General features: G+C 44.8%; 1 protein-coding gene across 2 annotated transcripts in view; it reads left to right on the forward strand.

Annotated features, from left to right (window-relative positions):
- Positions 1-459: 459 nt before the first annotated feature.
- trappc8 (trafficking protein particle complex subunit 8) overlaps positions 460-16,863 on the forward strand; it is a 31,308-nt gene continuing 14,904 nt past the window's right edge. The window contains exons 1-19 of one of the 2 annotated variants that reach the window (XM_056603661.1): positions 460-793; positions 2,789-2,998; positions 4,614-4,697; positions 6,650-6,739; positions 6,933-7,107; positions 7,238-7,391; positions 8,243-8,351; positions 8,783-9,036; positions 9,416-9,531; positions 9,666-9,816; positions 10,734-10,834; positions 11,440-11,545; positions 12,289-12,420; positions 13,011-13,235; positions 14,112-14,217; positions 14,728-14,922; positions 15,371-15,534; positions 16,386-16,460; positions 16,712-16,817. In XM_056603661.1, coding sequence (XP_056459636.1) covers positions 637-793; positions 2,789-2,998; positions 4,614-4,697; positions 6,650-6,739; positions 6,933-7,107; positions 7,238-7,391; positions 8,243-8,351; positions 8,783-9,036; positions 9,416-9,531; positions 9,666-9,816; positions 10,734-10,834; positions 11,440-11,545; positions 12,289-12,420; positions 13,011-13,235; positions 14,112-14,217; positions 14,728-14,922; positions 15,371-15,534; positions 16,386-16,460; positions 16,712-16,817 — 2,710 coding nt within the window. In that variant the 5' untranslated portion in view covers positions 460-636. The remainder of the gene's footprint in view (positions 794-2,788; positions 2,999-4,613; positions 4,698-6,649; positions 6,740-6,932; positions 7,108-7,237; positions 7,392-8,242; positions 8,352-8,782; positions 9,037-9,415; positions 9,532-9,665; positions 9,817-10,733; positions 10,835-11,439; positions 11,546-12,288; positions 12,421-13,010; positions 13,236-14,111; positions 14,218-14,727; positions 14,923-15,370; positions 15,535-16,385; positions 16,461-16,711; positions 16,818-16,863) is intronic. The other variant, XM_056603662.1, reaches the window with a different exon arrangement.

Consider the following 16,863-nt stretch of genomic DNA (forward strand, 5'->3'; position numbering starts at 1 on the left):
CAACATAAAAAAATCATATTAGGCCTACTGCAAAATATGATATGATATATTACAATGTGGAGTAAATCTACGAATGGCAACAGAATAGTGGGATATTGGCCAAAACCGTTTGATCCAACTCCGTGATTAAAGGAGTTAAAAAAGTATACCACTTTATTGATGTTCCTAATAGAAAACGATGCAAATAACGGGCGCTCCATCAAGTTTAAACGTAGTATACCTATATGATATATGGAGCTATGTGCGAAAGGTTAAATTGATAAAAACAGGACCAATCAAGAAAGACAAGTGACACAGGTTTTACACTGAACTAAAAACACAAAGTGGTACTATTTAACGTTTAGTTTAACGTTTATTGTAACATATGTTGTGTACAAGCGTAAAAAAACAAACAAAAAAACGTCCACGTCCCATCCAGTGAGTTTCTGCACGGTGGCATCACACCGGCATCACGTGACTGTCTTCTGGTCGCACTCAGGAAGCAGCGCAGATCAGCAGGCTACGGGAGGATCCAACATGGCTGCTGTCTACTGACAGAAGGGGAGTTGTTTTCAACTCACAAGTGGACAGTTCAACCGATAAACCCGAATCAAGAAAATTATAGATATTCCTTAGGTGTTCCAAACCTGGTCTGCCATGGCCCAGTGCGTTCAGTCCGTGCAGGAGTTCATCCAGGACTCGTTTGTCCCGATGGTAGCCGTTCTATGCAGCGAAGATGCGGAGAAAGTGACTCGCAAAAACAACCTGAATTTCGCCGAGCTGCTCAGGCCCTTCTGCCGTCTGACATCCGAGGGTGAGTGATGCCTGACCACCTATCTCCATGTGTATGCATCCAGAGAGGTGTCACACACCCGACACTCTGGTTAATCCTGTTATTGACTCTGGGTTTTGGCTATCTTAAGCTAGCTAGTTCCTCAGCATTGAGTTAGCTTGCAGCCAACATGCTAGGCTAGTAGTCACTACTAGAATGTGAAGCTATTGCTGTCAGTCACAGGGAAACAGGGAGGCGAGGCTGAACCAGGTGGATTCAGGGCCATTCTTGAACCTTCCTATCAACTGTAATGCGAGACGAACGGTTGACACCAAAGCCGCGAGCCTCCATCTCACGACGGCTGTCTTGTTGAACATTAGCCAGCTCCTCCGCTAACACCCTGCTCCAATAAGGATGGCTAACGAGACGGCTAGTCAGCTAGTGGACATCTCTGTCAGGCCCTGTCCTTCCACTTAGGGCTTGTGACGGAGACTATCCCCTAGCTAGTTCAGCTCAGTGTGCTGGAGATGTGGTCAATGATTGTTTGCTAGGTCGTTTACCCTGCTGCTTGGTGTGTCATTTTTCCGTAATAGTCTCCGTTCACTTCTTCATATAGACAGACATTTCTTTGGAAGGAGCTGTTCCTCATTATTTTTTTTTGCTGAGGGCTATTCAAATGAACAGCCATATGAAATACGCTCTAGGTGAAATTGATATGCATTCACTACACACTAGTTCTTGGCAAAATGTCATTATTCTTGTTTACTTATTATTCATAATGATGAGTCCAACATGGGGCTAATTTCATTATAACACAAAATGTGATTATGTTAGTTATGCATTTGGTTGGCTATATTATGTCGTTAGGTAAGGTATATTATAAGCAAGAGAATAGAATAGTGTTCACAATGTCTACGAGACACTAAAAGCAAGATACCTTAGTAGTATGTTGCTTCTGGTATCTTAAACAATGTGAATAATATTATGCACTTTGATTAAATATTGTATCTACATTACAGACTACAAGACTAAAACCAGTCCTCTTTTGCTTATCAGTGAACATAGTCTTAGAAAATGGCCTATTCTTCTCATATTGGGATAAGATGACTTGTGCCACAAACATACATGTTCCAAGTGAACTGCTCAATTTCTGCGCCAATATGCTCATAATCTAAACTAAATGATCACAATCCCACACGTGTTTACATGGAAGGGACATTTGAATGGCAATTAGAAACTTGAGCCTTCCCTGGACAAAGAAAACTTGAGTCACCACAGACCACTAATGGGATTTAGACTGAAGGACTGCTACCTAAAGTAGAACACATGTTTTCAATAGAATCCAAAGTGTGTTTCTTAATATCTTATCACTAGTACTCAATAACCCTGTAGTAATTATTCAATGAAGACATCTTTTTGATATTTTTAAGATCATCATTTATCAATCATTTAAAGAGAAGCACAAATGAATGCCTAATTTAAATTGAGTTTGGCAAAAAGTTCCACGTGGTAATAATGATCATGTATTTACCATATTGCTTTTTCTTGATACATGTTTTGATACACTTATATTGGCGTCTAATTCTTATTAGCTCGAGGAAATCCTGGCAATTGTTTATGAACAATGCAGAGACTTGCGTGTGAGCCCGTACAATGCAGCACATTATCCAAGTCACACCTCTGTGAGTTAACAAAACTACATTTGTCATTTGTTTTTAGTGATTCCATACAACAATGCTGAATTTATTAGTTACTTATTATCAGCAACTTGTTATTTTTACTTACTTTTATTTATATTATTTTATTGTATTTATTTTCTTTGTATTACTACTTCGTACCTGTTGAGGAGAGCTTGGAACACTCACATTTAATTGCCAGCAACGACTGCCACTGCATGTTTGTGCATTTGAATGAATAAAGATCTTGAACTTGAACTTGTTGCCATTTCTTCAAACCAGTCAATTTATGTAACCTTTTTCCGGTGTGTTAATTCTTACAATTCTGCTTGTTACCCCCCCCCCCCCCCCCTCCCCCCAGGCCACATACGTGACCCCAATAATCAGGTGCAGCCAGTGAAGAACCTGCGCATCAGCGTCAACAACGTGTGCACGCGCCCCGCTCCAGCCACCGGCTCCCTTAGCCCCGCCCAGCGCCGGCTCCTCGGTGAAGTGGTATCGTCCATCCAGCCACCAGAGGGGGTCACTGCAAACATCATCACAGCAGGAGACCATGACCTCAGCTTTAACGGTGAGCGAAGGGTGGACCACGGTGGTGGTCTGTATGCATATCTTTCGAGCATGAGTCGAAACACGTTGTCAACAGATCACTGGCGGTGTGGGGTGTTCAACAACATGCTGTTTAGCACAGTTGTGTGAGGTGTTCACCAACACGCTGTTTAGCACAGAGGGATTTGTCTAAATAATTGACTTCTTAGTATTCAGACATTCAGTCCATTTCAGGGTCGTTTGACGTTCATCCCAAAAGGAAATGGAAGTCTAACAAATATCCCCATTTGTATTTTGCTATTCTGTACTTTTCTGTATTAGATGTCTGTCTTATTTCCAGTAGAGGGTAATAGAGAGTCTTTCGACTCATTAAACAGAATTTGACTTGAATGTTATTTATCCCGTACGGTATGCACATGTAAGCTTAGATGGTCCTTTACAAACCCGTATTAGGGGTTACCTAAAAATCAAATACCAGGACCCTAAGTAAATTCAGAATGGGATTCATGAATGATTCAAACAGTTGCGAATTAGGAGAGGGTTGAATATCTTGTTTGAAGAGAGTATTGCTGAAATAGACGTCTTTTATCTATTCAAATCCATCTATTGCAAGAAGTTATACCTGTATACTGTCTACACAATCCAGCGCTGCAATTTTCCAAAATTTGTAGTGTTCTATATTGTATAGGAGCTCAATTCGTTTAGGACCAAAACAAACTGATAAAATGTGTTTTTTATTATTATTCCTTATTATCTCTACATTTGACAAGGGAATGCTTTTGTTGAAATGTTTTTCACTCAAAATGCATCCTTAATGCGACATTTCTTTTATGACTTGGTAAGGCTAGGCTAGGTTATTACTGACCCAACCACTCATCTGCAAACAGCGTCAGAGAGAATAAGCTGGTTTCTATAGATAACCTTCCAGCAGTTACAGAATATAAACCACTCGCTGAGTCCTTCAGGTTCCTCACTTTTCCTCATCACATACTGACGGCTCTCTTTCTCCCCTCTTGTTCCTCTTTAATACACATCTCTGGATGCACCTGCGGTAAGAGACATTTTCCCACACACCGAACCCAGTAGAAACCATCATACCATGCAGTCCAAGTGCTGATCAGAGTGTGAAACACACACACACACACACACACACACACACACACACACACACACACACACACACACACACACACACACACACACACACACACACACACACACACACACACACACACACACACAGAGCACTCTGGAAATTAGCTGCACTCACTGGGTCCTGTATTCCTAAGGGCCAACATAGCGCTAGCGTGTTCTCTACGGTGTGTGTGGTCAAACACGGCCTCCAACATGTCTCCTCCTTCCCCTCTAGAATTGACCTCCCTCCTGGAACCTCATAACACCTTCCTCATGGAAAATGCAATTTAATAATTTTTCCTCACTAAATTCTATGCTATAACGTATTAACTGACAGGAATGGGACTGTCGCTAATGCTAACAGGCCCTGTGTCTCTTGTCTCTCTCTCTCTCTCTCTCTCTCTCTCTCTCTCTCTCTCTCTCTCTCTCTCTCTCTCTCTCTCTCTCTCTCTCTCGCTCTCTCTCTCTCTCTCTCGCTCTCTCCCCGCTCTTCCACCTATCAGATCGCTCTCTTAAAGCGAGCGCCCCATGGTACAGTGCCTGGAGACAGACACTCTCAGAACTCTCCAGCTCCCAGCACTACACAGGTACCCTTGTCTCACAACCGCTGCTGGGGATGGTGGTGGTGGTAGTAGTAGTTACTAGAATAGTGTACGATTTTCCCTTTGACTCTTGTAGCTGAGACATTGCTCCGCCTCCTTCTCTATGAGTTTCTACACTGGACTAGACACTCGACCGCATTACACAGTATCAAGATTAGACATCCGTATGAAAGGAAAATATTAACTTCAAAGACCGTGGTCTTCTGTAGACATTGGTGAAGGTGTGTCTACTGTGTAGTTACTCTTTAACTTCCTCTCAGTTTCTCCAGCTGTACATGGGTGTAGGCTGTAGCAATGTGCCTCACAAATACTGGTATTGGATATTAGTATGATACATGAGGGTACTGCAGGAAACTCTATTGTATTCCAGGTATTTTAAATAAATCTAAATCTAAATCCATTGTGTTCAGTCAAATCAAGTAATCGATGAGATTGAAATACTGTGTTGTTAATCCTGGACCATGAATTTATGTCGGTGAAGTGTTTTCTCCTTATCACATACCAATCACTTATCAATCACCCTTTCTGTGTTATATATAGTATACCATTCATCCTTGCACAGTATTTATTCCATCCTCAAAGCTACACCCATGTCTCTCTGCAGGCCTTGCCCACGTGCACTAGGGCTCTTCCTTCCCAGGCTTAGACCTCTGACGTGGGTCTTGCTTCCTTTTTTGATCTTCCAACATTTTATTATCTTTCTTAATTGGGGTCTGGGCTGTCTTCAAACTATAATGAGGATTAAATATGGATCTAATGAGAACGTGCTTGGGGTTGTATTTCAGTGTGTTTTTTAATTGTTTCATCATACCTTTACATGACACACTACTTATGTTCTGTTTGGCTATAGGGGACATTTTAAATTGGTGCTGTAGTTGGCCTTGTTTCAAATCTGTTGGACATGTCCGTCTGTTTTAAGGAGGAATATGGACCAGAGACCCATTGCTTTATGTATTTTTTGTAGTGTTAATGCAGTTCTTAATGGGAGTTGAAGCCTGCTTTAGCATTCAGTGAATAAGCTCAACACAAATATGTGTGTCAGCCCAAGCCTCAACTGAATTTATTTGGGCTTTAAAACGTTGTTGTTATTAAATACAGAGTGAAGTAGATATAAAAGGTTTGTCCGTTGGCTTGCTGTTCCAACACTTAAGAGTAAAATGAATCAACGTATGTTGTATCTAGGGCAAGCCTCTACCGCTCCATATATTGTTGATTTGCGATAAAATTGTGGGTGTAGAAATTCTGATATCGTTGTCCTTCATGGGTCCACTCGTCCAAATCACCCTGTCAATCAACTGTGCTCTTGGCAGCTCCTGCCATCTGTTTAATGTGTGTGCTTTTGCTAATGCTATGACGCTCTTACAATGACCCACATGAGTGCCTTCCTCTTGATTGAATGTAGCTAAAAGATGGTAAAGACTTCCCACTGTAACGGGTCCATTTGACAAGCCGCTTAATCAAAAGTAGTGGGGTATGCAGATGTTGTCTTTGGGGTCACTCTATTGTAAGTAGTAAACTGAAGCGTATCCAATGAAGCAATGATGTCACAGGTTTGTGTGTGTGTCTGTGTCTTTAATCATTTTAGGGCTTTTGTAGGGACACAGGCATTTCAGGGCTGTTGTTTCAATTTTTCAATTAAAACCTTTGTTTTAAGGCCTTTTCAAGAAAGAGAAAAAAAATTGTTTACTTTCAAACACTTTGAGTTTTATATTTACGATAGCTGTAAATTGCTGCACTGACTTATACATTGAATGGTACATTGACTTAAGTTTCAGGCTAGCTAACTACTTCACCTCATTTCCAAGATGGAGGCTCGCTGATGGAGGGTGGTAAAGTTGCCATCCAATCAAAACACAGTTCTGATTGGGATGTTGTATTGTATCACTGTCCCCTCCTTATCTGCTTCATGTGGCTTGATCTGCTCTGTATGTCTGCAGCCACCACGCCCTGGTTCGAAGCCTACAGGGAAAGCTTCCTGCAGTCCATGCCGGCCTCCGATCACGAGTTTCTCAACCACTACCTCGCCTGTATCCTTCTGGTTCTAACCAAACTCCGTCCATATCAAAATGTGATGGTGTGAACCGCTTGTCTTAACATGTCAGGCCTTTTGTAAAGTCGACGACTATATTGCATCATCTCAACGCACATACACACACACACGGGGAACCTGCTGTGATAGTTGTTGAGTCCTTGATGAAGCCACTCCCCCTGCGTCTAAAGGCCTGTTGGTGGTATCTTCCAGTGAAGCCGTCCCAGTGGAACAGTTCCTCAAGCTGTCTCAGGAGCAGCACCGCATCCAGCACAGCGGTGACTACACCAACCCCAGATGGTTCATCCCCAACACGCTCAAGTACTACGTCCTGCTGCACGACACCAGCCAGGGCGACGAGCAGAGGTACCAAAGCTCAGTTTCATTTGAAGCGGGCCCAACAAGTAATTCGTGCTACCAGATTCTTTAGCATCTCGTGCCAATTTTGACGAGATTTGTTTATTTTCCCCGATGGTCCTCCCCTGGACTGCTTCAGGGCTGATGCCGTGTATGAGGATATGAAACAACGCTACGGCTCCCAGGGGTGCTACCTTCTCAAAATCAACTCTCGAACGTCTCCAACGGGCACCGACGAGCAGATCCCTGACCCTTGGAGTCAGTACCTGCACAAGAACAACCTTCTGAGCCAGGTCAGCGCCGGCATCACTCTTAAGAAATGACCTCATTATTTACCCCATTCGGGTCGGAATATCCACAGAATTCAATAATATAATATATAATAATGATAAATATAATAATTGGTTTTGCAAGCATTAAGCATTGTAGCCGTCAATCACCACAAAGGGAATAACCATGGATTCTCTTTTTGTCTGAACCTCGTTGCGTTAATGGGCTGTATGAATGCATAAAGGTGAAGAAATGAATCTGTGTTACTTATGCCGCTTTTCCACTGCATGGTACCAGCTCGACACGACTCGACTCAGCTCGCATTTTTTGCGTTTCCACCGCGAAAACATGGTATCTGGTACCTGAAGTGGCTGCTTTTTCTAGTACCGCCTCGCTCTAGGTTCCAAGCGAGCTGAGCCGATGCTAAAAGGTGACGTCGGCAGACGGCCGGCCACTGATTGGCCAGAGAGTGTGACGAAGTCACGAGAGCGACATGGCAACCATGCTGGTAACAGCCATAGCAGCGCCGCAGCCAACATATTCCACTTCTTCAACATGCCAGCTAATAATACGAACACGAATACCATCGCATCGATGTTCTCCATTGTTGTTATGTGGGTTCTGTCCATGTGTGGGTTACGTAGGTGTTGTTTGCGTCGCGTACAAAAATACCCGCGCTGCTACCGTGTCGAGTCGTGTCGTGTCGTGTCGTGTCGAGTCGAGCTACATGTGCGATGGAAAAGCGGCATTACTGGGATTTGCAGATTAATCAGCCTTAGGACCTTGTAGAAACAGTAGTTTGGTCAGGCGTACTGTGATGTAATGTGAACATGTTTTCATTGTGAGTCATGTTTTATGCCCTCTCGTTGCTCAGGAGTCTTGTGACGAGCCGGCCCCTCCGCCGGTGACAGAAGCAAACAGTGTTGTGGCTGAGAACGACGTCGGGAGCTCTGAGGTGGATTCCCAGGATTCCGCTGATAAAGGTGAGTGGACACGTTTTCAGTGTGAATCTCCTTGGTGGTCTTTTTCTGTATCAAAGCACTTGTGTCGCCTGCCTTCTGTTCTGAACGTTATGAGGTAAGCAATACTCCTACAAGTGGATATGTTGCACGGTTCTTGATTATTGAATATGCGACACGCATTTCTGTGTTGTGGTTTGAAAGGTCAAAAGAGTTGATTTGATCGGTTAAACATAAACATAAAGATGTGGTACGACAGATACGGTCATCTCCTGTCCTCACGGTATCAGAAGAGCGCTCGACTACGCAAACTTACGGACACAATCGAGCCCAATCGATGGAGCGATCCCTTAGTGTCGTACCTTACGCATGCTGGAGGATATGGCTACCACTGCCACCTATAACTCAGTCCAAGTAAGAGTTGGTGTTGAGCTCTGCTTGGTGTGTCCCCTCAGACGAGATGCCCGACAGCATGCAGAGTCACCCTCTCCAACTGGACTGCCCTCCCAGCAGGGGTCTGGACAGCCTCGGGGTCCTGCCCCCCGGGGGCCCCACCGCAGCCAGGGCCGCGGCCGTGGCCGCCGCGGGCACCCACGGGGACTGCCTCACGCTGAACGACCACGACCACATCAGGCAGTTCCTGCAGGAGTTTACCTTCAGGGGCCTCCTCCCCCACATAGAGAAGAACATCAGGCAGCTCAATGACCAGGTACACAGGCGGTCAGAGAGTCTCTCTCTCACTCTCACTCTCACTCTCTGTTCACTCTGTCTGTCTGTCTGTCTGTCTGTCTCTCTTTCACTCTCTCTCTTTCACTCTCTCTCTCTCTCTCTCTCTTTCTCTTTCTCTTTCTCTTTCTCTTTCTCTTTCTCTTTCTCTCACTCTCACAAAACACCACACTTTGTTGCCAAAGATGAAATTGTTGTATTTGATTAATTCAAGCTAATAGTGAATCATACATGCATATAGGTTAATTAGTATATAGGCGTTTTCTTAATATGTATCTGAATGAGCATTGGGTTCTTTCCCCATTGTGTCTTCATTGTGTTCCTAATGCCTCTTGTTTTCATTACTAAACCCTCTGTGGTAGCTGGTCTCGCGGAAAGGTCTCAGTCGATCTCTGTTCTCGGCTACTAAGAAGTGGTTCGGTGGAGGCAAGGCTCCGGAGAAGAGCATCGCTGAACTAAAGAGCACTTCTGGACTGCTGTAAGTTTCTCTGGTTGGAGGGATGGATGTTTTCTGAATTCCTAATATGTAACTAATATGTCTGATTTTAATTTAGAGTTGAATGGAATAAGGAGTTGTCAGTATTATTGACCTTTGACCTTTGGTCTTCGAAGCTACCCACCGGAAGCCCCCGAGCTGCAGATCAGGAAGATGGCTGACCTGTGCTTCCTGGTCCAGCACTACGAGCTGGCCTACAGTTGCTACCACACGGCCAAGAAGGACTTCCTGTCCGACCAGGCCCTGCTGTACGCCGCTGGGGCATTGGTAAGGACGCACATGAGTGCTAGATACAAAGAACACTTGAACATTTTGTAATCTTGGTGCCGTAGTCCAAGTAGGTTGAGTGTGTTCTAAACATTAAAGCGGATGTAGGTACGTTTTTGATAGTTCCAAACGGGGAGAATCGAATGGAGAAGAAGAGAGCAATCATTTTAAACTTGCTAACTAATTGAACAACCCAAAACCATTCCTGTACCTCTCTGCTCCCTCCATCCCTATGTTTCGCCATTGAGAAGTGCATTCAAACACTTGTCAGTGACGGGCAAAAGGGATTCCCTGCACCAATCAGCAAAGAGATTCCGTGATTGGTTAAAGGTTTCATACAGGATAAAAAGGGCAATCAACCAGATCCGATTTTCTCACATAGCATTTTAAACTATAGTACCATAGTCAATGCAATCAAGCCGTCAATAAAATAGTGATGTTGCTCTTTTACAATGAGCAACATGTTAACATGTTAACTGTTATTTATTCTTAATTATACCTGGATGAATGATGCCAAGGATAGTTGCCGCCAAACACCATCACCATTAAGCGTAAGGAGGGGGGGAGCTAACCTTGGGAAAGTCACTTTCCTCCATATCTCTTTTCTGATGCACAGGAAGATCAAAGGCCTTATTTACAGTAAAACCACACACACTCACAATCACACCCACTCTCTCATTTGTCCTCTCTGGCCCTGTTCCATCCACTTTATTGCAAGCTATGCATTGTGGCTAAGCTGGCCATCGATATAGGAAAAAATAATTAGATAGGAAGTATAGCCTTGGATCTACCGCTCTTGCCTGACAGATACCTCCTCTTCACTGCCATCCTATTAGGCAATCCCCTTTGCCTGACTTCACCTCAATTGAATCACCCTGAACTCATTGGCCTACCCCCCGCCTCTTCTTGTGCTTCAGGAGATGGCTGCCGTGTCTGCGTTCCTGCAGGCTGGGGCTCCCAGGCCGTACCCGGCGCACTACATGGACACGGCCATACAGACCTACCGAGACGGCTGCAAGTACGAGCTGTTTGCATGGTTTTAGGGAGCGACCACATGCTACACCACATTCACTTGTTAGTGGCCCTCCAGAGGTTTAGAGAAGTGTGTAATAAAGGCTTGGATGCTATTCTTGATAATGGGCCGTTTATAGACGTATTAAAGTGATGGACAACAGAAATCTGACGTGTACTTCTAATTAAGGTCTATTATTCCTCCTGGTTACTAAGCCAAGCGGGGGACCAATTAAGGAGGCCGCTTAAAAGAAAGGCGGCACTTTAGCTTATTGAAGCTACGCCGCTTCAGACTTGGAAACCAAAACAGTGATGGGGGGCCAGACCACCAGAGTATTCAGACCATGTGCAGTGGATACATCCCTCTGTAATATTTGAGTTAATTATAAATTGCTTATGCATTACATTACCAAGAGCAATCAATACCGGGGAGATAACCCGACGGATATCGATCCAGGTGGTGTACATTTCCCTTTTCAATCGGCTAATTGGCGATGTCTGAACACAAATGAAGGCTGTGCCGTCTCTTTCTTTATGATCAAAATGTGATCTTGATTTTTGTATCAAAAATGTTTTGAATGTATACATTTCTGCTTCTACGGTAACCTTCAGGAACATGGTGCTGGCGGAGCGATGTGCGCTGCTCAGCGCCGAGGTCCTGAAGAGCCAGGGCAAATACTCTGACGCGGCCACGCTCCTCATCAAGATGACCAGCGAGGTGGGCCCCCCCCCCCGGCTGGACCTCCGTCAGGACGGTCTTCAGCGCTTCCCTTTGCTGAGGAAGAGCCGTTGTGGTCGATGTGTTCAACAGACCCTTTTCACAGCGTAGGACAAACACAGGGTGACGCTCATAACGCTAATCATGGGCCGGCTGGTTCTGTGCAACAGGGCCCGGTCGTGGACTAGGTGGTCCGGGCGGCGGTAGCTCAGGAGGTAGAGCGGGTTGGCTGGTATCCGCAAGGTTGCTAGTTGCTCCTCCTAGCTGAGTTTCGAGGTGTCCCTGAGCAAGGCACCTAGCCCTAACTCTTCCTGATGAGCAGGCTGTCGTCTTGCATGGTTGAAGCCGTTTTTGGTGTGTGAATGGGTGCATGAATGGGTGAATGTCAGGCAATATTGTAAAGCGCTTTGGGCGCTATATAAATGCAGTCCATTTGGACTAAACTAGTGAAGATAAGTCTACTACACGTTTAACCTACGATGAAACCACTGTGAAAAGGGTCTATTGTTACGATAACAGAACGTACCATCTGCTTGGTTGGTACTATAACTAAAATAATATGTTTTTGTGTGTGTGTATATCTAACGCGGCTTTGTACTCTGCGTGTGTGTGAGTGAAAATGTTTATTCAAAACTATTTTTCATTGCGTTTTGATTGGCTCCTGTACAAGTATCGCATGACAGCTGTCCCTGAGTTTTAAACCAGTTAAAAAGCCTTAACCCCCTCATGTTTCCGTCCCCCAGGATTCGGACCTGCGCAGTGCGCTGCTGTTGGAGCAGGCCGCTCACTGCTTTATCAATATGCGCAACCCTATGGTCCGCAAGTTTGCCTTCCATATGATCCTGGCTGGTCACCGCTTCAGCAAGGCTGGACAGGTAAACCCTTTCATGCATGCCTTCGTATGCTTGTTAAATGTTGTATGTACAGCTGGAAGCTCTCTTTTGTGTGTGTGTCTGAGATCTTTGCTGTAACATGCATAATTAAAACCTAAGGCAGGGATAAATTAACAAAAGGATGACATTTGTAGAGGGAGAGTGGCATTCAATAAATACTGAACATTTATAATTAGTTAAGATGTGCAACAAAATGAATTAGGAAGGTGCTCGACGGGTAGAGCGCGTACCATTAAGTCTCGGTCCTTACGGCAACGAGCACAGTTAGATTCCTCAGAAGTATTAAAGCATAAATGCAAAAATAAATTGAACCCTTAGGAAATAAATGTAGCTTAGAAATGAGAGAATACACTGTACACATCATACATGGACAAGACGAATATACAGAATATAGGAACTGTGCAATGACTCTCTTTCTGTGTCTGTCAAATAAATATTAGAAGAAATTAAGAAATAGGTTTACCTTAAACTTGAGAAAATACACAGTCCACATCATAAATGGATAAGAAGAATATACAGAATAGTGGAACTGTGCAGTGACTCTCTTCCTCTGTGTCGTGTCCGTCCTCCAGAAGAGGCACGCGCTGCGCTGCTACTGCCAGGCCATGCAGGTGTACCGGGCGCGGGGCTGGTCGCTGGCCGAGGACCACATCAACTTCACCATCGGCCGCCAGTCGTTCACACTGCGGCAGCCGGACAACGCCGTGGAGGCCTTCCGCCACATCCTGACCAACGACAGCCAGCAGACCGCCACGCAGCAGGGCGCCTTCCTCCGGGAGTACCTCTACGTCTACAAGGTGGCCGTCTCTCTCTGGCTCTGTCCCTCTCTCTGGCTCTCTATCTGTCTCTGTCATTAATTATTTGTCTTGCTGTTTGTCATCACTAGGTGCGTTTCCATCCCCCTGATTTTATGCGAACTTTGAAGGATCGAATCAGTAAACGGTGATGGAAACACCAAAATTCGCAAAAAAATCCTCTAATTCGCAGAAAGTTTTATCCGCTCGCTTGAGGTGGTTTTTGAAAACGCGAAAGAGAGTAAATTTGCAAAATGGGAGATGGAAACACACTTTTCGAAACAGCAGTGACGTAGCGAACTTTGAACACACAGGACTGACAGCCTTTACGATTTCCACCTAACGACCGGCCATAGCAACCCTGCCGACATCAACGTGTAACGTCATCACCCTATTCCGCTCCAACCACTTGACGGAAACGCACCTAATTCGAATCACTTTTTTGCGAACTTTCTAAAGATTTGCATCACCTTTTAGATGGAAACGCAGCTACTGACCTCTTCCTCCATTTTCCTTATCTCACTCTGTCTGTCTCTTAATATCTCTATATCTCTTCTATGTATGTGTATATATATTTGTATTAAGGTGAAAATATGAACGCCAAACACGAGACGCCAACACTTAAACATGTGGGTTACGTAACATATTAAAACAGTTGCTTGGCCACTAGTGGAGGTTTCCAGTATGGCAGGTAAAAAGACAACATCCTAAGAGCTAATCCAGGGCTCTCTCTACGTTAATTATTGTTCCTTATTCTCCATTGATGCACCGATGGAGATCCGTCTATCTGAGCTGTTTAACCATTGGGGTCATGGTATGGGGGATCGGGGCCTGTTGACAGCTTTGTGAATGTGACCGGGCGTGTCTTGGGTGTTCCAGAGTGTGAGTGCAGAGAGCGAGGCGAGCCTGCCCAAGCTGCCGCTGCCCTGCATCCACGCCGCTGCCACGCGCGTCTACTTTGGCCACGAGCGCCGCCTGGCCGAGGGTAAGACGCATTAGCGCACGCAAACAGTTCACAGATGGGAGCTGAATATTATTAACAATAGTGTCAACTTTGCTGTTTGGACATGCCATTTGCTGATTTGTATTAGACTGTTGAAGTTGAATGGTGAATGTCTTCACTAGGTCTTCGGATCTACTCTCCTAATATTTTTGAAAAAGCATGTGGGGAATATTTAAATGTGTAAATCATAATACCGGTGTTGTATATTTGATCTCACCCCCATCGGTCATATGCATTCATACTTGATACGGGCTTGGTGCATTTAATTGGCTCAGTTCATGGCTGAATTGTGTAGTCGTCTCCATCACGTTCCGGGTTAATAGGACGGATGTTTGAGTTCAACAGCGGCGTTCCATATAATACACAACAAAACAACGACGGCGTAAATGACCCTTTTTGCCCCCGGTAACGACGGAGCACTAGAGCTAGTATAGACCGGGCGGTATTCCTGCAGTCCTAACGATGGGATGTCCTGGCTTTGCGGGGTGTCAGGGGAGAAGCAGGCGGCCACCAACGTGTCTCTGGACCAGGAGTACGACCAGGAGCAGGCCGTCATGTGGTGCCAGCTGGAGGAGCAGGCTGTGGCCTCGGCCCACCGGGGCGTGGTCCCGGCAGGCTTCCAGCCCAGCCAGTGCTGCCTCAACAGCCAGACCGACAACCTCCGGACCCCCCTGGCTGTGGTGGAAGGTACGGAGAGTCGGTGGTTGCACTTTGCTGGAAATGTATATGTTTTTAGAGATTGGGAGAAATGCATTTCTTAGTTCTTAAATAAATATTTATGTCAATGAAAGTGTAAAAATAGGCATTTTAGCACTTACATTAGCCGTTACAAGCCGTTGTGGTCCTGTCCACCTAGATGTGTGCTGGACAGATCCTTCTAGCAGCCTACCCAGTGGACTGTAGTAAACGTTGCTCATCTATCCGTCATGCAGCTAGGTGGACACGCCCACTTGTGGCGTCAGAAGAGTCAGATTTGAAAAACGGCTTGTAACGGCTAATCACACTCACACCTGCTGGTATAATATTTCATTAATGAAACAAACTTAAGGAATTCTGCTTTATTTCTGCTATTTTTTAAAGAAAACGGTATGGTGTCCACTCTCCCTGACGTACTCTGTCTCTCTCTCTCCCGCAGAGCCCATCATAGTGGAGGTGACCTTCCAGAACCCCCTGAAAGTGTCCCTGCTCCTGTCCGATCTGTCCTTGCAGTGGAGCTTCACCCCCAGGGACCTCTCCAGTCCCCAGCAAGGGGACCTGCCCTCGGACGAGGCCTCGGGGGAGCCCATCACCAACGACAAGGTGGGGTCTTTGGTCCAACTTTACATTACACTGACAGCAAGACGGCAGCATATTTTTTTTACCCTTTTTAGCACTAGTGTTTGGATTTGTGTTTACATTTTCTTATTTGAAAATGTATTTTCAATTTATTATTTGATGATGTAATCAGTCTATGTTTGATATTTTTTGAAAGTTCGATGTGATTGTCCATGTAACAGTGTAGTAACACATAATTACACAGGTTACAACCCGTAACAGCTTGACCTTATTATATGATAACGTTATGGAGCAGCCTTAAGCTGTATTTACGTACCTGGGACAACGTAGGGAACCACAGCGTAGCCGCGGTTCCGTAGGGACCCACAGCGTAGCCACGGTAACGTAGGGACCCAAAGCGTAGCCACGGCAACGTAGGGACACACAACGTTACCACGGCAACGTAGGAACCCACAGCATAGCCGCGGTAATTTGGCTAAGCATTCCTTTTCCTGCATCCAACGTGTGAAGCACCTGCAATCTTATAACGTCTTAGATTACTAGTTCTGTGTTTATATATCGTGTACCAGATATATAAACAGTGTCTTTTTTTTTTACTTATGTTAATTTGGTAGAACCATATTCTGTGTGCAATAAGGCAACATTACTGTGGTGCTCTAACAGCAGTACTGTGAACAACACCCCCTTCCACATATTTCCGGCTCTGTGGGTTCTTCCTCAGTCTGTGCACTCATTAGTGTCTGTTTACCTGCCAGCAACGAGCCTTTCCCCTCACACTAACAGTTTCCGCCGGTTAAGAAACATAGCGAAGAACATAGAGAGGAGCAAGGCTTCATTCATTATACTCCATCTCTGTTCTCTACTCTTCCCCACAGTCGGAAAACAAAGACGACGTCATATCCAGTGAAATTATTCCAGAGTTCAACTTTGGCCCGAAGGAGACCAAAGTGGTGAGCTACTTTTATTACAGATTATTTCTTATTTTTCTGTCATCTTCAGTTTCATATTCGTATTTATATTTTTGTATGATGTGCACGTTTATAGAACTGGGCAGTATTGAATTAATCAAATAAGTTATCAGAATATCTTTGACCTAAAATCCATATTGACTTTTATTGCACATAAGGAACGATGAAAATCAATTGCCCAAGCGTTAATTGGAGTTCAGAATATAATGACAAAGCAAACACCTCTGTCATAGGCCCGTCTGAAGCTGCTGCCTCACATGATTGGTCAGCTCAACATTCTGGGTGTGGCCTACAACCTTGCTTCTGTGCCTTCGGAAGAAGTGGCTCACTGTGCAGAAGGTAACACACACACACACACACACACACACACACACACACACACACA

Source organism: Gadus chalcogrammus, chromosome 12, assembly GCF_026213295.1.
Source record: "Gadus chalcogrammus isolate NIFS_2021 chromosome 12, NIFS_Gcha_1.0, whole genome shotgun sequence".
In the NCBI taxonomy this organism is placed as follows: domain Eukaryota; kingdom Metazoa; phylum Chordata; class Actinopteri; order Gadiformes; family Gadidae; genus Gadus; species Gadus chalcogrammus.